This window comes from Monodelphis domestica, chromosome 2 (genome assembly GCF_027887165.1).
Source record: "Monodelphis domestica isolate mMonDom1 chromosome 2, mMonDom1.pri, whole genome shotgun sequence".
Taxonomy (NCBI): Eukaryota; Metazoa; Chordata; class Mammalia; order Didelphimorphia; family Didelphidae; genus Monodelphis; species Monodelphis domestica.
Window position 1 is genome coordinate 273,573,077 of NC_077228.1, and position 21,818 is coordinate 273,594,894.

Here is a 21,818-nt window from a genome sequence, read left to right on the forward strand (position 1 = left end):
CATGTTTCTTCACAGGAACATGAAATTTTTAAGGGCAGGAATTGTTTCAATCTTTCTTTGTATGTCAGTGCCTGGTAAATGTTGAATGAATGAATGACTTGTTTTTTAGTCCACTTCTAAAATGCATTAATCTGAATATCATTGCTTTCATCAGTAGGAAGCATGAAGTTACATATCAGGTGTCAGAGGTGGTTAAATGTGGGTGCCTGTGGAACTTCTTTCCCTTAAGAGAACACCACCATTCCAACCCATCTGGCAGAGCCTTACTCAGGGGAATTAAAATGGATGAGACCAATTAATTAATCAACAGATATATAGAGGAGTAGCTAGGTGGCTCGTTAGATAGAGTGCCAGGCCTGGAGTTGGGAGGACCTGGGTTCAAATTTGCCCTTCAGACTCTTCCTAGATGTGTGACCCTGGGCAAGTTACTTAACCCCAACTGCCTAAACCTTACCTTTCTTCCTTGGAACTTATATGTGGTATCAATTCTAAGATAGAAGACAAGGTTGAAAATGTACAAACATATATGTGTGGTAGGGTGCCATGATAATAAAGACAGAATCATATGAAACATCAGACTTGGATGGGGCCTCTGAGGTCATCTAAACCAGTCTCCTTATTTTGTAGCTGAGAACCCAAGAAGTTAAATGACTTGCCCAATTTCTTAAGTGGTAGGATCAAGACTTGCATCCAGTTCCTCTGGCTTCAAATCCAGCACTTTTTCCAATCAACATTGTCTCCATTTCCTCTTTCATCCCCTCCCCCCAATTTCATGGGTAATAGGGGAAGGGCATGATTATTCAGGAGGCATTTAGGAATATGCCAGAGATTATATTAGAATTTAGAGCTATTCATTCATTATTCATGATCCTAGGATTTCAGGCTCAAAGGCACCCTGCAGATCTAGTCCAACACTTCATGATACAGATAAGGAAACTGAGTCCTTTTATTTAACAAAAAGTCATACCCTATAAAAGTCATACCCTATACACCATTTGTGTGTTAGGTGCTGAGGAAATCCCCAAATTAATTAAGACTCTACTCTCAGGGAATGTACAATCTACTCAGAGAGATGAAGCTTCACAGAAACAAAAATATTCCCTATTAGAATATGACGAATTCATGAAGAGGTTTATAGAAAGCTCTGAGATCAGATGAACCTATCATCCGAACACTCCAGTCTGCTCACTTTAATCTCCTTTAGAGTGAGGGAAAGGAACTCGAAGGGCTGAGAAGCAGAAAAGAGATCATTTTCCACGGGGACAGAGGCCGAAACTTCGGGGACGCGGAAGGAATGGTGCCGACCCTAAAAAGTGAGCTGGTTCAAAAAGAAAAGGGGAGACGATTTCGGGGCGGTACAATGCGTTAAAGGGAATGATGGAGGGAGGTGGGGGATTGGCTCCAATTACGTTCTCCCCAGTTCTTGCTAAAAATCAGATCATTCGGGATTGTAAGCGGAAAGGGAGGAATAGATGTTGCGTGGGAGAAGTGTCAGAGTCTGGGCTCTCCGAGCTGTTAAACCTCTTGGGAAGCTGAATAGGGATGGGGACTCTCCACGTCCAGAACCAATTCGGCAAGCGCCCCCGCCCTTTCTCTCCCGCTGGCCGGTTCCTCCCACCCTCTGTCAGGTCCTCCTACCTACCCATAACTCTCCACTCTAGCCCCTCCTGCTCGTGGCCCCAGATCCTAATGCTGCCGGGCACTGGCCGTGGTGCTGAAACCGAGGTCAAGTCTGAAGGCGGAGCCGAGGTTGAGGGTTGGGGCCCAGGCGGAGTAGGAGCAGCCAGGAGGGTGGAGAAGAGGCATCAGGACAGAGCGGGGCAGGTACTCGCTGGGGGACGGAGACTCAGCAGGGTCTAGGAGGAGACATATGCCTGAAGGAGCGGACTCGGAAACCAGAACAATCTCCCATCCTGCTGGAACCCCACGACTTGTCTGCCTCTCCTACTCGGACACTATCCCGGGAGTGGAATCTCCCATAGCAGTCTCCTGCACTATCTATTTCACAATTCCCCTAACCTAGGTCAGTGTGGTGCTGTGGGCCCAGTCGTGGGCTCCAGTGCTGAAGCTATCCCTTCAGTTTCTCTTCCTCTAGGTGCCCCTCTCCTACCTACCCACCATGACGAAGCTGCTGCCGGCCCAAGAGGCAGCCAGGATCTACCACACCAACTATGTGCGGAATGCCCGGGCAGTAGGGGTGATGTGGGGCACCCTCACTATCTGCTTCTCTGTTCTGGTCATGGCTCTGTTTATTCAACCCTACTGGATTGGAGACAGTATCAACACACCCCAGGCTGGCTACTTCGGCCTCTTTTCTTATTGTGTGGGCAATGCCCTGACTTCAGAGCTTATCTGCAAGGGCAGCCCCCTGGACTTCAAGACCATACCCTCTGGTGCCTTTAAGACTGCCATGTTCTTCGTGGCTGTTGCCATGTTTCTCATCATTGGCTCCACCATCTGCTTCAGCCTCTTCTTTGTCTGCAACACAGCTACTGTCTACAAGATCTGTGCCTGGATGCAGCTGGCAGCTGGTGAGGGGAAAAGGGAGTGGGCAGGTGTGGGTGCCTTATTCCATGGGTGGGATCTCTATCATAGATTTAGGATCACTTTAGTGGTTCCCATCACTGAGATTTGGATGCCAATCATCCTACAGTTGGAAGGACAATTTTAAACTTAGAATTAGGATCTGGATTCAAACCCTAGTTCTAACAATTGGCAAGTATTCTTAACTGCCTACTCAATGCCAGGGATGGTCCTTGACACTAGCTCCTCCAATTACTGAGTGACCACATGCAAGTTATTTTCCTATGTAAGCTTTAGTTTACTTATCTGCAAAATGAGAATTATACTTGAACTAATTGCCTCACCGCGTTTTTGTGAGAAAAGCATTTCTTAAACTTGAAACTATTTTATTATTGCACCCCTAGGAATTCCTGACTGAAGAAATTAGACCTGGAAAGAATCTTAGAAAACATATGGTCCAACTTCCTCATTTCATTATCCAAACACTTATTACATGCTTCCTATGTACCAGGCTCTGGGAATATAAACACATACCCTAGAAGAAATTTTATTCTATTGAAATGAGGCAACAGTGACACAGAAAAGGGATATGATTTGTTCATGGCCAAATAATTAATGGCAGAGTTGGAACTGGAACCCAAGTCTTCTGACTGACTTTCAGATTACTGTCTGCTCTACTACACCACCAAGCCCTTTCCCAGCTACACACACATACACAAACAACACACACACACACACATACACCCACATACTTTCACCCTAAAAGGAAGTCACAACCCTTAAAAAATCCCTTACCTTTTTGTCTTAGAATTAATACTTAATATCAGTTCCAAGGCAGATGGGTGGTAAGGGCTAGACAATAGGAGTTAAATGACTTGCCCAGGGTCACACAGCTAGGAAGTATCTAAGATCACATTTGAATCCAGGTCCTCCTGACTTTAGGCCTGGCACCATCTACTGTGCTACCTCTGTTTTGGGCACTCTCAGTCTCACTTTTTGGTGTCTTTTCCTTTCCCCCCTCTGTATTGTGAGCTTTACCTTCCTGGTCCTTTCCTTCTCTTCATAAAAATCTGCTCTGGGAAAAGATTTGACACAGTGGTCCTTGAATATTGTTAATGTAAGTCTCAGAGTGCCTTCCATTAAATTTGCTCTAATTATGGGGATGGAAGGCTCTGGATTCAGCTCAAGATATTTTGGGCTTTGATGAAAAGTTAGGGGAGAGCTAAAACTGGGGAGGAGGATATGACCAGCCACTGAAATTATAGAAATGATGGGAAATTACCCACTATCTTCCTATGGGTAAGGGTCCAATGCTTCCTCCTTGGTTCCATTCTATAGCAAGTCTCTTGACTCCTGGGAGTAGTCTGATCCTCCTGACCCTGGTACAGGACTCTCTTGCTTGCCCTGTGCCATCAAAGTCTCTGGTAAACTCTTGCACCATTGCTTCTTGTTATGGGGTATGAAGAAACAATGACTCTTGACATGTTAACTCTGATAGTGACCCCCATGGATATTGGTTAAAACTTAGATACCTTATCTAAATGGAAGTAACATAGGGAATAGTCTTGCATATCTTGGTCAAGAAAATTAGCCAGTGATGCAAGACCAAGTAGAAAGTGGTCAGCAGATCCAAATGAAAATGAATCAATTATATCTCTCTGACCTCTCCCTTCCTCCCTCCACTTTTCCCTCTCTCCCTTCCTCCTTCCCTCCCTCTCTCTCTCTCTCAAATCCTTACCTCCCATCTTAGAAGTAATATTGTGTATCAGTTCCAAGGCAGAAAATCTGTAAGGGCTAAACAGTTGGGGCCAAGTGACTTGCCCAGGGTCACACAGCTAGGAAGTGTCTTGAGGTCAGATTTGAATCCACATCCACAAAGCCACCTAGCTGCCCCTTTAACAAGCATTTATTAAGCACCTATTATGTGAATGGTGAGAGGCAGTATAGGATTGCCGACAGAATGTTGGACTTGGATTTGAGATATCAGTTCAAGTCCCATCTCCAATGCCAGCTGCATGACCATGAGTTTAATGCAATCTCTGTGAGTCTCTAGCAATTTTTAACATTAAAAGGAATTTTGCCTGCTTCAGCAGAGGTAGTTCTAGCACCAAAATCACAGGTTCTAATGTGCAAGTCTTATGCTAGGCATTGCATTTACAAAGCAAAAAATAATTCCTGCCCTCAAGGAGATTATATTCTACAGGAGGAATACAACATGTACTCAGATGAATAAGTAGAATGTAATATGAAGAGAGGGAGAGAACACTGGGAGAGGCAGCTAGGCCACATAGTGGATAGAGTCAAGAAAAGCTGCATTTGAATTTTGACTCAAAGACATGTATGACCAAGGGCAAGTCACTTAGCCCTAGTTTCCTCATCTACAACATAGGAATAAGAGTGGCATTTACTTTACAGGATTGTTGCAAGGATTCAATGATAATATATTAGAGTATCTAGATGGCTCAGTGGATAGAATGCCAGGCTTGGAGATGGGAGGTCCTGGATTCAAATCTAGCCTCAAATATTTTCCAACTGTGTGACCCTGCTCAAGTGACTAAACCTCAACTGCCTTGTCTTTACTCCTCTTCTGCCTTGGAACTGATAGTTAGTATCAATTATGAGGCAGGAGGTAAGGATTAGAAAAAAAGATAATATTTTTAAAGCATTTTTTAATCTTAAGTGTTAGCTATTTCAATCAGTCAGTGAATGAAATTTCATTAAGTACTGGGGGCACAAAAAAGGCAAAAAAACCCTGATACATGTCTCCAGGGAGCTTATTATCAAATGGGGGAGACAATACTGAGGATAAAGAAGAAATAATTAGTAGAGGGAAGACACTGGAATAGAATTAATATAGATAAGGAAGACCTGGGAAAAGTTTCCATTGGGAGGAAGCACCTCAAGCGAATCTCAGAGAAAACTAAGGGTTCTAAAGAAGGTCAGTGGTAAAGAGGGAGCCCATTGTTGGCATAGGGGGTAGCCTGTATTAAGACATTAAGGTGAGAAATGAATGGTAAAATTTGAGGAAGTGTTAGTAGGCCAATTTGGCTGGAATAATAAGTTCAGGAAAGGAAATGATGTGAAATAAGTTTGGAAAAGTGGGCTGGAGCCAGACTGTGAAGGGCTTTAAATATTAAGGTGACAAGTTGCATTTTGATCCTACAAGCAATGGGGAATTTTATAGACAATAGGAAGATTCTTGGGCAGGGAAGAATGGAAGAGATATTGTAGATAGTCTTGGTGACTGATTGGATAAGGAAGAGAGGGAGAATGAAGGTGTCTCTTGGGTTGTGAACTTGAGTATCTGGAGGGAGGGTGGTTTCTACAAAAGGAACAGGAAAGTGGCCACCTATTATTCCCTCTAGAGACTTTTGAGAAATAGTTAGAGACAGCTGTGACTCAGTGGTTAAGAGCCTTGGGCTGGGAGTCAGGAAGACCTGGGTTCAAACACAGCCTCAGACATGTCCTAGCTGTGTGACCCTAGGCAAGTCACTTAACCTCTGATTGTCTGACAAAAGGATCGACTGGAGAAGGAAATGGCAAACCACTCCAGTATCCTTGCCAAGAAAATCCCATGGATAGCTATAGTCCATGGGGTCCTGGGGTCAACTGTGTTATTGAGCCACAGAAAGTTAGAGCTGGGGGAGCCCTTAGAGGTAAAGTGGGCCATCCTTCCTTTCATAGATAAGTAAATTGAGGTCCAGAGAAGTTATTTGATTTGCTCTTAGTTGCACAGTTAATTAGTGGCAGAGCTGGGGATAGTACTCAGGTCTCCTAGCCACCTACTGGTTAGTATTTTTTCTACTACATTCCTAATTTTACAGATAAGGAAACTAAGGGCCAGAGAAATGGGTTGAGCATTATATTCTCCCTTAGTTTCTCTTTTAAAATGTAAATACTTTGGGGGCAAGAGTAGTATATTAAATAACTAAGCCTATACTGTGAAGGAATATATCAAATTGGCCTTATATGTGTTTGGAGGGAGCTGGGGGACATGAGAATATGAAAGGGGGAGGTTCTGGGCACCAAAGTTAAACTTCACCAATGATGTCACCCTAGTACTCACAGTTAAGCCTGCTTTAACTAAAGTGCACCTAGTTACCAAGTGAGAACATGATACTTGGGGACTGAGGAAGAATGTGCTGGGGGGGAGTGAGAATTCTGCCCAATTTGTCTTGAACTATGGAAATTGGCTCCTCTGTGTGCAAGAAGCCTTGGGATGGAGGATCCAGCTGGATCTGGGTGACTCTGAGGAAGCTGGAAGGTCATGATCTTAGAGGTCCATCTGTCCCACTCCCTCATGCTGCAGATGAATGAATTGAGATCTAGAAAAGTGAAGGGACTCATCCAAGGCCAAGCAGCTTAGTAAGCAGCAGAAGCAGGAATTCAAACCCAAGGTTTCTGACCCCAAATCCATGGCCATGGAATATGTATTGGGGTGGAAGAGGTAGGTATGTCATGTCATCCATGTCACTAAGGAAGGAAAAAGTTATTGATCGTTGGTTTTCAAACAGGGTCAATGGCATTATGAGGTGATGTCTTGACTTGTGCATGAATTGGATTTAAGTGAGGAAGAGTTGCACAAAGTTGTCAGCCTCAATCTGTTTTCCAGTCATTCAAATCCAGAGGCAGGGCAAAAATCTGGACAAGTGGTGAAGAAAGAAGGAAGCTGGACAGTGGTGGCCATGGGGGAGGGCAGAGCAGGAACCCTATCCTAGCTCAGCTGAGCTGACAAGATTAGGGATCATGGGGCTTTGCTGAAAGGAAAAGAAGTGGACTCCATTTGGGTTGGTGGGAGGAAGCACTGAAACCAGAGCTAGCCAGGCTGTGCTCAGTGAAATATTGATGGAGAAGGAGGTAGGTGGCATCAGATTCCCTCAATGGGGGAAGGGAGAAGAGAGAAAGTATCAGGCAGGGAAGAAGGTATGCTCCAGTGTCCAGGTTGTTGGGGCATGCATTCATGTTAGTTAGATTAAATTCAATTAGCATCATGAAGTTTCCATAGTTACAAAGAAAGGCTCTCCAAAGTCTCTCAACCTTCTTAAAGCCCCTTCATTTCTATGAAGCCTTTCCTGATTATCCCAGCTCACAGGCTTCTCTCTCTGTCTCTCTCTTTCTCTCTCCCTCTCCCTCTCTCTGTCTCTGTCTCTGTCTCTGTCTCTCTGTCTGTCTCTCTTCTCTAAATTTCTATACCTTTGTCTGTACCTTCTTTCACTGGGCTTGACAACTCTGCCCCTCACTACCTGTATGCATTTGGCAAAACCCTTCCCCTCCCTGACACTCAGTTTCTTCATCTGAAATCCAGAGACCTTTTCACTAGTGAGACCTGAGACTCAGAGAGAAGTAGTGACTCGTCCAAAACACACGGCAAGCAGAACCAGGACTAGAACACGTTTTCTGACTCCTGTGCCAGGGTGCTTTACACTATGCTATTGTTCCCTAATCATTTAATGTTTTGGTCTCATCTCTCCAAATAGACATTTTTTAGAAGACGGTACCCATGCATCTGCCTCTCATGCCACCCTAGGCTGTCACTTATTAGTTGCTCAATACATAATGTCAGACTGATAAAAGCCAAAGCAGCCCACAAAGTTGTCATGTCCTCAGAGGTCACTTTGCCCAAACCCAACAAAACACAATTCCTTTTTATAATGTCTCAGAAGAGCAGTTAGAACCCGGTTCTAAGTAAACTACCTTTCGTATTAGAAAATGCACCATCGCCCGCTGTTGTTGTTCATTAATGTCTGACTCTTTGTGACCCCATTTGGGATTTTCTTGGTAAAGACACCCAAGTAGTTTGCCATTTCTTTCGCCAGCTCATTTGACAGATAAGGAAGCTGAGGCAAACAGGATGAAGTGATTTGCCCAGGTTCAGACAGTTAGTAAGTGTCTGAGGCTGGATTTGACTTCAGGTCTTCTTGACATCAAGTCCTGAGCTCTAGTTGCTGCACAACCTGGCTGCTCCCAGGCACGACCTTCTAAGGCAGCCCATTGAACTTTGGGGAGAGCTTTGATTGCTTTTCTGCTTCTTCTTCTTCCATACGACCTCCTCTATAACTTATAGATTAAGAGCTGGAAGGGATCTTCAAGTTCATTAAATCCAAGCCCCTTGTTTCACATATACAGATTCTGAAACCTGGTTAGATTAAGTATTTGTCCCAGGTCACATAGGCAGTGAGTGGCAAAGAGAGGATGGAGCCCAGCTCCTCTGATGCTGCATCTACTACTCTTTCCATGATACCACACTCCTATTCATTGGTCCTGGTTCTGCCTTTTGGGGCCAAGGAAGCCAAGTGTAATATTCTTCCATAGCACAGTCCTTCTTGTCCTTGAGAACAGCTGTCATGTTCTTCCGGAGGCTTCTCTTCTGCAGCCTAAACGACATTGGCTGCAGCCACTTTCTTCATTTTGGTATACTACCTTCCTTTGGTTCATCTTCCTCCTGGGGAGTATGGGTGGCCCAAGAGATGACTGACTGAGCAGCTTGTGCCAGATGCTCAGGGTTGGCTAGATTCTGCATCTCTAAGAAGTACAGCAGGACCTTGTTTTACGCGACCCATACACTTAAATTGAAAGTCATGCATAACAGTGAACCTCATTATTTAAAAAGCCAACGTATCGGAGCTACCACTATCATCACTCTTGTACTTGGAGGCCATTATTAATTAATTAATAAATAGTGGTAATGCAACAAAGAGCAGCACAGCCCTGATGGGGACACCACTTATTACAAGCCAAGAACTCTGAACAAAAACTGACGTGGGAGCTTTAAAGCAATGTGACGACTAACACAAATACTTCTCAGTGAGAATAAGTGTGATTGGGTGAACTGCTGTGACACTATGGCGTTTAGGAAAATGGCATGGATGTAGCACATAATGAAAATTTTTTATTTTATGTATTTTTCTGCGTTTATTTTTCCCAGTTGTCAAGCATGTATACCTGAATTTGTATGTGTCGAGTTTCTGTAAAACCAGATCTTACTGTTTAGGTGGCAATGGGGAGGGATGGAGGAAAGGAAGTGAACAAACATTTATGAAGTGCCTGTTATAGGTGAGGTACTGGCATAAGTACTTAATAGAAATAACTAACATGTACATAGTGCTTAACTTACTTATTGCCAGGCACTGTACTCAATGCTTTGCAGTTATCTCATTCGATCCTCAAAACAACTCTGGGAAGTGGGTACTGTTATTAGCCCTGTTTTATAGTTAACAAAACAGAAGCCAACAGAGGTTAAGTGACTTGCCCAGAGTCCTCACAGCACACAGGCTATCTGAGATTGGATTTTGAATTTAGGTCTCTCTGATTCCAGGTCCAGCATCCTATCCATTGCTGCTGCTGGTAGACAGCGGATGCTGAGCCCAGGAAATCGATGTCAGAAGTGGGGTGGTGGTGGTGGTGAGGAGGTAGCAAGACGGGAACTTTGAAATAGCAAGAAGAGGAGTTTTAAGATTCCTTCCAGTTCTAGCATTCTATGATTTAAAATAACTGCACTTTCCCCCAACTTTGCCTTGTCTAAAGTCCAGATGTAGTCTGTAATTTGATGTTATTTTTCAGTATATGCTTATACATATTTTTTCCTTTCAAAAAGAATTTAGTTTAGGAGCATGATATTCAGATCCTTATAAGATACTTAGAATCCTTTATTTCCCACAAGTCATTTCTATATTTTAAGAGATATCGTTCACCTCAAATCACATACAAATTTGCATTTCCACAATTATGATTCTTCCCCCCCTTTTCCTTTTTTTGGGGCTTGGGGGGTTTGTTTGATAGTTTGCTGATTTTTTAAAACATTGCTTTCATTTCCCAATAGTGTTCCCCTGTGCCCCATCTCCCTCCGAAGAATTCTTTATCCCAACAAGACCAACAAACTCAGTTGATTATTGTCAGATGAACACAAAGCATGTGTGTCTGCCTCATCCCAAGCTTATAGTCCACCACAACTTCTCTGCCAACATGGATCACCATCAGTGCTCTGAGGTCAATGAATGGACATTGCATTGATCAGCATTCTGAAAGCTTTTTTTTGTTGTTATATTACTGTGGCTAATGTATACACTATTCTCCTGGTTTTGTTTTATTATGTTGTTGCTATTGTTTTTAGTATTTTCAAAATTCTGGACTTAAAATGTTAAAAACAGAGGACTTCCATATGTGAAATGGAACAGAGGCTCACGTATGAAATTTAATTTCTCTTCCATACTGCTTGCTTAAAAAAATATAATAAATCCAACCCATTATTTCCAAAACTGTCCTGCTAACTGTGCACTATTAACAATATTTCAAAGGTTTACCTTTTTATTTTTTAACCAAAATTCATATAAACAAATAACATAATCAATAAGTCTTTTGGAGACATGGTTGTTTATTGCTTTGATGAGTTATTTAATTAAGAGTGAAGTCCATCTGACATTTGCTTCCCCCCACACCTTCCTCTATATATACAAATGCACTCCAAAGTATGAGATAGTAACTTCTTCTACCTTTTGCTTTCTACTATAGGGTATTATTTTTATCTTCCTTTCTCTTCCCTTACTTTAAAATCTCTGAAAAAGAAATCCACCCACCAGCCCCTTCTAATTACTTTAAAATCATCTTGAGTTTTCTCTTGATTCTTGCATTTCTTTTTCAAAGTTCCTCTCTAGACATGTTTTTTTTTTCCATCAGCAATGTCTGAGAATCCTCAGTTCCCTTAAAGTTCCATTTTCCTCCTTTGCAAGATTATTTAGTCCTACAAGGTATATTATTTTTGGCTGTCACCCTATTTCTTGTGTCCTTAGTGCCATTTTGGGGGGATGATGCAGAGTGCCAGGTCTGGAGTCAGAATGACTCATCTTCCTGAGTTCAAATCCGGCCTCAAGACACTTACTACCCAGGTGACCCTTAGCATGTCAATTTTCCTTTTGCCTCAGATTTTCATTGAAAATGAGCTGGAGAAGGAAATAACAAGCTATCCAATATCTTTGCCAAGAAAACTCCAAATGGGATCAGGAAGAGTTGGACATGACTGAAGAATGACTAAACTGCATTCTGGGACTTAAAGATGAATAAATTGCATTCTAAGACATCTCATTTATAGTAGAAGCTGTCAGATTTTGTCTGATCCTGACTGTGGTACTTTGATATTTAAAAATTCTTTCTGGATGCTTATAACATTATTTCTTATTTGACATTGATATCTTGAAATACAGTGTCTAGAACTTTTTAAAATCATGATTTTAAAGGAATCTGATGATTCTGAAATTGCCTCAACCTTTTTTTCCAGATCAGTTGTTTTTGATAGATGAAACATTTTTTTTCAGCCTTTTGATTTTGCTTTAATTTTTCTAGCTCTCCCAGTCTTTAATTTCTGTTTGATCTATTCTATTAAAAGATTCTAGGGGGCAGCTGGGTGGCTCAGTGGATTGAGAGCCAGGCCTAGAGACGGGAGGTCCTAGGTTCAAATCTGGCCTCAGCCACTTCCCAGCTGTGTGACCCTGGGCAAGTCACTTGAACCCCATTGCCTAGCCCTTACTACTCTTCTGCTTTGGAGCCCATACACAGTATTGACTCCAAGACAGAAGGAAAGGGTTTAATTAAAAAAAAAAAGATTCTATTACTCATGTAAGGTATTTATTATACTTCTAATTCTTCCCTCCAGAACTTTTATTTCATTTTTTAATCTTAATTTCTTCTGCTTATTCATGTGAACCTAGTGCAAAATTCATTTTTTCCTTTAAGTTTCTCCTTGCAATTGGTTGCATTTTTTAGTATCTCTGGACTTCTAATTCTTTAAAGTGGTATCTTCTTGTGTTTATTCATCTCTCCAACCTTAATTCCCAAACTGTGGCTGTGCGCTAGGTCCAGACTTTGCCTTTTCCTGCACTTTCGGGTGATCCACTCTGCTTAGAGGTCCCCTGGGTTCCTCCTCCCAGCACGGTTAGGCCCCTCTGCTTCTTTGAAGTTCAGAGTACTGGATCTTTAGGGCCCTCTATGGGTCTCAGGACAAAGCACCTGCCGGCCGGAGCTGGTTGTTGTCACACTTGATAGCTTCTGAGGTTCCCTTCTGGGTTTCCCATCAGTCCGGGGCTTTTCTGGGTGAGCCTTTGCTCATCCTACCTATGGAGGTCTCTGGCCAGTTTCTGGCTGCACCTACAAGCTATGTCCACCTGATCTGTGTAATGAGGTAGTCACTTACTATGGCTCCTCACTGGACGTTTAAATCATTATTCTGCCCACTTTAAACCTGATGGTTTTGTAGAGTATCAGAGTGGGCGGCCTCTTGTTCCTGCATCCATCTTCCCAGAAGCCTGAATGGCCGCTCCATAGAAAGCACTGCCTTCCCTTCTGGCCCAGTGCGCAGCCCCGGGACGTGATTAAAGGAGTCCTGGAAGACCTTTCCTCTGACCCTCGGAACAGCTCTTCCAGGCAGGAAATATCCAGGGCACCTCTTTTACGGACGAGGAAAATGAGTCTCAGAGACAGTCATTTAAGGTTCTCTCCCACCAAAATCTCTCTCCCGTCGAGTCTGAAATTCATCTCTTGACTTGAGTGCATCGCCAGGTCTGAGGTGACGAGTCGAGAGAGCAGAGAAGGGAGTGTCTGAGACGCGGCGAGGGCGAGACTCCGCCTGGGGAGACAGTGAGGACGGGATGATGACAGCCGTTGTAAGCTGGGGTCCGTCACAGTAACGGGGAAGGTTAGAAGGTGAGCAGTGAGATGGCAGGGTGGGGTGGAGGATAATAAGCTCCGTTTGGGACTGCTTGAGTTAAAGCTTGTAGGACGAGCCGCTGGAGAGGAGACTGATGTGGGTGACAAGGCTCCGTGAGCCTCAGTTTCCTCGTTTGTAAAATTGGTACAGGAAGGTCTACTTCAGAAGGCTGTTTTGCCTGTCAAATGAAATAAGGTATTATGATAAACCCTTTATGTCTAACCATCCATGGCTCTCCCTTTCCTGCAGCGACGGGCTTAATGATCGGCTGTTTGGTCTACCCCGACGGCTGGGACTCCAGCGAGGTAAAGCGCATGTGTGGGGACCAGACGGGCAAATACACGTTGGGTGCCTGCACCATCCGCTGGGCTTTCCTGCTCGCTATGATCAGCATCATGGACGCCCTCATTCTCTCCCTTCTGGCATTTGTTCTCGGTTACCGGCAAGATAAACTCCTCCCGGATGACTACAAAGCAGATGGAAATGGTAACACACGACCCATTTCCTTCCTCTTTCCCGTGACTAGCTTCCCCCGGCTGACAGGCCTGCCGAAACTCCTCCAGTGCTAGCCAGAGCCCATCCCCCCCCCCCCCACCCGTTAAGCCCGAGGCCAGACAAGGCCGATTTCTACCTGGCTGCCATCTAACAACTCAAAATCCTGCGATGTCAGAGATGGAAGGGGGGGAGTGGTGCCCTGAGACGAGTCGGGAGACCAGAGGCCAAACACGCTTTCTGGGACCTGCTTTTCTCCTGGGAGGGGTAGCTGGCAATGACGGTCCACTTCCTGGGAGCCTGTTTCTGGAAGCGTGATGAGGAGAGCGGAGGCTTGGCTCTCCAGAGCGCCGCTCCGTTACTCTTTTATCTTGCGGCCACAGGAAGCGGGGGTGGGGGGTGGGTGAGGAAGCAAGTTTCTCCCCGGAGCTTCCAGCCCAGCAAGAAATCCAAAGGCCTGTTTTCCGCCCCAGGGGAGCCGATGGGATATTTGTGAATGCTCCGAATGAAGCCAGGCTCCTCCATCCCACAGCATCATTCCCTTCCAGGAGCAGGCTTACCCAATGTGGCTATTCCTGGTGGGAGCATTTAATCATGTTGAGAAGTAGAGTGTGAGGAAGGAGAAAATGGTTTTCTTTAAGCTAGGAAAGAGTCTACGGTTCATTTAGGAATCTTCCAGGCAGCTAGGCGGTGTGGTGCAGTGGCTAGTGTTAGATTTGGGCGTGACAACCGAATTCAAATTCTACTTTAGACACTTTATGGGGGCAATAATAGCATCCACCTGAGAAGATTGTCAGGATCCTAGCAATTATTACCAAAAAACTGTGTCCCCAGGTGCTTGAGGAGTCATCACAAACAACTGTTTTCTAGTTGTGTCCCACTCTTTGGGATCCCATTTGGGGTTTTCCTGGGAAAGACACTGGAGTGGTTTTTCTGTTTCCTTCTCCAGCTCATTTTATAGATAAGGAAATGGAGGCAAATGGGGTGAAATGACTTGTCCAGGGTCACACAGCTGGTATCTGAGGCCAGATTTGAACTCAGGGAGAGGAGTCTCCCTGCCTCCAGACCCGGTGCTCCATTTCTTGTGCCTACTAGCTGAATAAGTGCTTGTTTCCTTCCTCTCTCTATAGCTGAATGGACAGCTGAGAGGGTCTTAGGAACTGAGTAAATTGAAGCAATGAGAAGTTGAGTGCTTGAAGGAGTATCAGCACATCTGAGGAAGCCCCTAGTATAAGGGTAGAAGTTAGGGAGAGAAAAGGACCAGGAGGGTCCATCCTGCCCAGCCCTCGTCTCCCGGGTAGGAGAGCCCAAAACTATCCAGGATGGGCAGCTAGGTGGCACACTAGGGAGAGTGCCAGGCCCAGAGAACCTGGATTCCAATCTGGCACGGGCATATTCTAGTTCTATGACCATGGGCAAGTCATTTAACCCCATATGCCTTGCCCTGGCCCTTCTATCTTAAGGCTAACTAGGACAGAGCAGATAAGGGTTTTTAAAAGGGGGAGGGGGGCAGCTAGAGATCAGCAGCTCCTCTCTCTAGTTTTAAAACCTTTCACTCTCCTTCCCCTCCCCTCAAAAAAAGCCCTTTCCTTGATTCTATAAGAAAATGACTTCATAATAAGTGAAGGGCTATAAGGGAAGAAAGCTGGGTTCTGATCCTGTGTGACCTTGGGCAAGTAATTTCCCTATTTTAACTTTGTTTACTCATTTATAAAACAAGGAAGATGAGGGAGTAAATGAACCATTCAGGTACCTTTTAAGTCCGATTTTAAGGCTTTATGGTAAAATTATTTTTGTCTCTCCTTTTCAATTACAGAGGAAGTATGAAATAGTTCAACATGAGGGTAAGTAGTTTGATCAGATATAATGATACATATTTCTTTTAAAATCAAGAGCCATATACTTTTTCTGTTCCAAGAGTTTCCATTGCATAAGATGGAAAGGGCTTAAATATAATCATTACTAAGGCTAATTTGGGGAAATGATGTCTTTAGTCAAATAAACTTGGGTCCCAAGTAGTCATGCAGAGTAAGACAATAAAACGTACAAAACAAAAGCAAAACAACAAAAAAAAGAGGAAAAAAACAGGGGGCAGATAAGTGGCTCAGTAGATTTAGACCTAAAGGTAGCAAAGTCCTGGGTTCAAATCTGACCTCAGACACTTCCCAGCTGTGTGACCCTGGGCAAGTCATTTAACTCCCATTACCTAGCCCTTACCACTCTTCTGACTGGGAACCAATATAGAGTATTGATTCTTTTTTTTTTTTTTTAAATACTTACCTTCCTTCTTGGAGTCATTACGGTGTATTGGCTCCAAGGCAGAAGAGTGGTAAGGGCTAGGCAATGGGGGTCAAGTGACTTGCCCAGGGTCACACAGCTGGGAAGTGTCTGAGGCCAGATTTGAACCTAGAACCTCCCATCTCTAGGGCTGGCTCTCAATCCACTAAGCTACCCAGCTGCCCCCCAGAGTACTGATTCTAAGAGGGAAATATAAGCTTTTTAACAACAAAACCCCAAACCAGGCACATAGCTTGTTACACCATGCAGGGTGCTCAAAGTCCTGAGCTACTAAAGTTTTAGGACAGCTTGTATTTGTCAGGCTGGGGAGTAGGGAAGCAAGGGGGAAATGCAGATTCGGATCTCAGGGAAAGGAGGTGGTTGGCATGTGGGATTGGGACTGGAAGGGGAGATCTGCATTGCAGTTTTGGCTCTTTGTGTTTCTCTCCTGTTACAGGACATCTGCTTCTTGGAAAGAACCCCTGTACAACTTCAACATAAAGCTACAGAATCTGATTCTCCAGATAGAACTTTTCTTCCCAATTCCCCCATCTTCCTCTACCCGAGTCTTAGTCTTGATACAACACGGAATTAGAACTCGGGATTTTGATTAGAGAAGAGTCCTGTGATGGTGCTGCTTTTCAGGTGCTACAGAAGAACTGCAGATGCTTCTGGAGAAGGGCGGCCACCAGCTGATGGAGAGTACTGGCCATAGGAGTCGGGGTCTATCTAACCCAGCGGAGTGCCCTGGAACAAGTCACTTCACTTCTATAGATGCTTTCTCATCTGTAATAGAAGGGGTTGGACTCGATCTCTAGAAGATCCTTTTCTAGTTCTTAGTCTACGAAAGCCTTAAAGATTAGAGGTATTTAAAAAGAAGACATGTAGAAACTGTATGCAGGCCTACCTACTCCAGTGGAGCTTTTTGAGGCAACAGCTATTCCTGGGTTACTAAAGAGCTGGTTATCTAGTTAATGGGATCTGAAGGGGCGTCTGGTCTCTGCTTTTCCTTTCTTCCTGACTGGCTCGTTTTATTGCTCTGGAATGAGGAAATGATTTAGGAATATATTACTAGGCTGAGAAAACTCAACACAACCTAGTATTTGTAAGAACTGTAAAAATCACATGGAATGTTGACAAAATCTGGATTCCATCTTTTGTAAGTCCATCTCTTCTCCTCCCATCCCAATGAGCGGGGATATCTGAATGGGCAATTCTTGCTAAACCCTGGCAGCATCTTTCTTCTTCTTCTAACAGGGAAGTCACATCCTCAGTGCTCACACTAATGTGGCCAGGAGCTATGACTGACGACAGGGCTTTGGAGATCAGCTCTCCATTAGTTCCTTTCCACTTACAGAATAAAATGCATTCCTTGGTAGGCATTAGGTAGCTAACAGAATGGAATGTCCAGCGGCTCGGTCAATAGCTTGCCTGCTCTGGTTGCAGACTGCTCTGAGGTGAATAACCCTGGTCATTTCCTCCGGCTGCCCATCCAGGTACCTCCATGCACTCTCCCCTAGGGGCTGCCAGGGAAGCAGAGGGAATGCCCTCTGCCCTTCCTACCTCTTCTTGCCCTGGTGAAGACTAAGCACTTTCCTCTCGTCACACAGAAAGGCCCTAGCTCCAGGTCAAGTAAATGGTCAGTGTGATTCCCAATATTGTTAGCTATGAGAAATTTCACTAGTCAGTTAAACACTTTAGGTACCTACTATATGCCAGGTGCTGAGTACATAAAGGAAAAACTGGTTTTTGTCTCCAAAGAGCTCTTTTGTAGGGGAGATGCAATTATATACAGGTTAGAGGCTTATCTCGGGGTAGGAAGAATTAGCAAGTTTCATGTCAAAAGTGGAACATGAAACAGGTCTTAAAAAATATGGGGGCAGCTAGGTAACACAATAGGTAAGTCAGGCCTAGAATTGCAAGGTCCTGGGTTCAAATCTGGCAACAGACACTTCCTAGCTATGTGATCCTGAACAAGTTACTTCACCCTGTTTGCCTAGCCCATGCCCTTCTGCTTTAAGAGTTGTCACCATGATAACGGCTTAAAAAACAAAAGCTAGCAATCTTGGGGGAGTGGGAATGGAGATAAACAAATGCTTACCAGGAATGTGTCTAGTGAAAAGCTATGTAGACAGGAAATGTGTTGTGCAGGAGGTACAATAAGGCCAATTGACAGTGCATGAACAGAAGGAATGTGTGTAAGAGTGGAAAGGTAGGTTGGGGACTGGATGAAAGCATTCCAACAGGCATGCCAAGGAATGTACTTTTCTCTGGTTGAAAATGAATCCATATTAATGGGTGCCTAGTTTTCAGAGCTGGCAGCTCAACCGTAGCAGTAGTGTAAACTAACAATTTATGATTAAAATCTATTCTCTTTGGGAACATAAAGATGATCAACTTGCATTATTAGTATCACATCCTACTGATTACTTTGTGCTCTCTCTACCTCCCTCCAAATAGAAACAAAAACCATATTTAAAATGAGAGCAATCATATTTACTAATTTCTCTCCTCCATTTTAAAGATTCAGGAAATTTATGGCCCTGCCTAAAGAAAAATGGGCATATTACCAATTAGTCATGTAACTGTTGCTTCTCTATGGGCCTTCCATTAAAAAATAAAGGAGGATTTATCTTTTTGTACATGGCCCCATTCTTAGAATGTTTAAATACCCAACACACAGAATTACAAAACACAATGTATTAAAATAAAATTATCAGAATATTAAAAGTTCACAGGCACCAGGTTAAGAACTCCTTTTGAAAAGATTTCAGTGAGAACAAAGGGCCAAATTAATGGCAGCAATTAACCTTTCCAAGGATGGCCACCTAATTTGGACCTTCTCAATTGAGCTGGGCTATAGGACTGTTAAGTTTGATTAAAGGACAAGGGCATCTGAGACCCAAACCCCATGTCATGGAGACAGACACTGGAGGAACTGAATTGGTGCCGCATCCGATGGCTGGTCTAACTTTCTTCTGGACCAAAAGGAGCTGAGGTCTGTCTTGAAATGAACTTGAAAGGAAATATTACCCATAGTGACATTTTCATAACTGCAAATCTTATGTCCCTCTCCTCTTCAAACAACTAACATACTGTGTCATACTTCTCAAGGTTATGTCTTTATTTAAATGCTCTTTTAAAAACTAAGTCTGCCATGAAGTGAGATTATACACTTAGCTACCTTTGACTCTCTGGGAGCCACAGAGCAATGTTGTTTGATAAATCAGATCAGAAAAGGGGTGAAAATTTAACGAAGGTTGCCGAGAGAAGAGGACCAAACTCTAGACGTCCACCAGTTTGCAGTAATAACATTTCCTCTAAAACAGGAGTTCCTAATTGTTTTTATCCTTGTGCTCCTGGGTTTTCAGTAAGTCTCTCCATAACCCCTCAATCAATACAAAAGTAAATACATTCAAGCATACATTTACCATATACTTTCACATAGGAGAAAGAAGTTAACTTCAACAGGATAAAAACATCATCAAATATATTCTCCATACCTCCGAGACAACCTTTTGGTACTGGGAATCTCTGCTGCAGAACTAAGATATCAATAAACAGGTGAAATTTATTCAATACAGCATTGTCCATTAAATTAGCAGGTGATTATAATCAACTTCCTAACTTAAAACCAAAGCAGCAAACATCACTATCAATACAGTGAAATCAAATCCCTTCAACTCAAATCACAATAGCACAATTTTATAAAAGCATATGGATGGGGCCACTAGGTGGCAGATGGATAGTGCCCCAGGCCTGGAGTTGAGACAATCTGGGTTCAACATTGATCACAGACACTTCCTAGCTGTAACCCTGGGCAAGTCACTCCCAATGCCTAGTCCTTACTGCTCTTCTGACTTAGAACCAATAACACATAACAATGATTCTAACATGGAAGTGTCTTAAAAAACAAAACAAAACAAAAAACCTGTCACTGTCACCAACTTTGGCCTACAGCTTAATGTGGCGGCAAACTCTTCTTCTCTTGGTTCTTTACTGGTTCTTACAAGGATGTAAAGTGTTTTAATGTGATAAACTGTAACACACTTGCAGCATTTTCTGTAAGGTAGCAAATATCTGTAGCATCCATGTCCCTACCACTGACCAAAGCATTTTCCAAAGGCCTGAAGATTTTATGGGATTACAAACCAATGTTTTGTTAAGGTTAGGAATGCCAGTCATCATTCCCTTACCAACACCTCAGTAACACCAGCAGTGACATCATTTTCCTGAGTCCATACCCAGAGAGCAATTCTAAGAACTTTAACTTCAAGTTCCTTTATTAGAAGTTAAGTTCTATAGATCAGCTGGAAGATTTCTTCTTTTCATTTATGAATTTGTTCCTAGGGCAGAACTGGTAAAAATCCAGCACCTTTTTCAGGAGGAAGAATGTTGGATGTTGGTAAAATTAATTTGCACTCCAAGATTCTGGTGACATTTTAGTCAGCAGCTAAAAAGAATTTTGATCCAAGAATTCTTGTTGCTGCTGTGTAATAGCACCTACTCTTGGGAAGTTGGGGGGAGGGCGAGTTTGGTATAGGATTCTTAATTTTTTTTTGTCATGGATGTAAACCTTAAAATTTCAGACTTATGTTAAAAATTTTACTCCACATTGAGGAATCCTCCAATTCCCTACTTGAAATAATTCCCTACCAGATAGTGAGAACTCTACTTGAATGTGAAAACTCCTTGCTATGGGAGGATCTCTACCCCATCCCTACTTGGGACTGCTTTAGGGGAGAAAAATCCTTGCTACGGGAGGACCTCTATTCCACCCATAAAAACTCCTTGCTAAACAATGAAAGTACTTGAAAACCATACTTATAAAGGAAAGGAGTTCTTTGAGCCATTCCTGTTTTTGGAATTGATACAATGGGATGCTAAGTTGCCTATAAAGGTGGGGCAACTTGTAAACTACTTAGATCTAAAGGGTGAAAACTTACAGAGCTTTTCTCTTAATGAAATTAGTCGACACAGCAGTATTTTTTCCCCTGACTTACTAAAGAGATTAATCTACTCAGCTATGAATTCAAAATGGGCTGTCTTTTGAAAAACATCTACAGTGATTGGTAGATGGAAGAACTTAGGGGAGGTGACATAGGAGATTTTGCCCTTAAAATATAGAGCTCAGAGAAGAGCTGGAGGTCATTCTGAAATATTTAGATTGAGGAAGAAGTCATTCTGAAACATTCAGATGGAGGAGGGAGCTGGTGAAAGCAGCAGAGATGATGCTGGCCTGGTGTCACTAGAATCCTTGCTTAGGTAGACCTTGTGGTGAGTGTTAAAAGGCTGACTGACTGATCTCTCTCTTAAGACTCAGGTCTAGGCCATGTTGGCTTAAGGCCCTTCATACTTATTTCCCTTTTCTCTCTTTTCTTTAATTCCACATTTGTATTAATTAAAATCTTTATAAACCCACCTGACTTGGGTATTTGAATAATTGGGAATATTTCCCTGGCGACCACCTTATATTTGATTTAAAAACCAAGACACTGTAGTGAAACATATTTCTGCAGTCAAATTTACTCACCCTCTCTTATATCTATCACAATTTATATCTTCCACTATTTTAATCACTACAGTTTAAGACCTCAACCATTTTAAATCTAACACGGATCCTTTCTTAAGGTCTGGTAAAACATGGACCCCTTCTCAGTTTTAAAAACATGGGAAACAAAGATCAAAAATTACCAAAACGTTTTAAAAACATTAGTACATGGAGGAACTAAGTGGAGAGACAGGCCTAAAGTTGAGAGGTCCCAAGTTTAAATCTGAACTCAGACGTTTCCTAGCTGTGTGACCCTGGGCAAGTCAACTTCCATTGCCT

General features: G+C 43.1%; 1 protein-coding gene across 1 annotated transcript; it reads left to right on the forward strand.

The window, feature by feature from the left end:
- The first annotated feature begins 1,207 nt into the window (after positions 1-1,207).
- On the forward strand, positions 1,208-21,409 carry LHFPL5 (LHFPL tetraspan subfamily member 5). Its single transcript, XM_001378630.4, has 4 exons — positions 1,208-2,531; positions 13,469-13,705; positions 15,528-15,555; positions 16,446-21,409. Exons 1-3 carry the CDS (start codon positions 2,120-2,122, stop codon positions 15,536-15,538), a joined length of 660 nt encoding a protein of 219 aa, XP_001378667.2. The 5' UTR covers positions 1,208-2,119; the 3' UTR covers positions 15,539-15,555; positions 16,446-21,409.
- The last annotated feature ends 409 nt before the right edge of the window (positions 21,410-21,818 follow it).

What these genes read in the sequence shown, in the direction of transcription:
- LHFPL5 (XM_001378630.4), top strand. Translation starts at nt 2,120, where the DNA reads ATGACGAAGCTGCTGCCGGCCCAAGAGGCAGCCAGGATCTACCACACC. An exon ending in CTGGATGCAGCTGGCAGCTG is followed by an intron (nt 2,532 to 13,468) that starts GTGAGGGGAAAA and finishes CCTTTCCTGCAG; the next exon opens with CGACGGGCTTAATGATCGGC.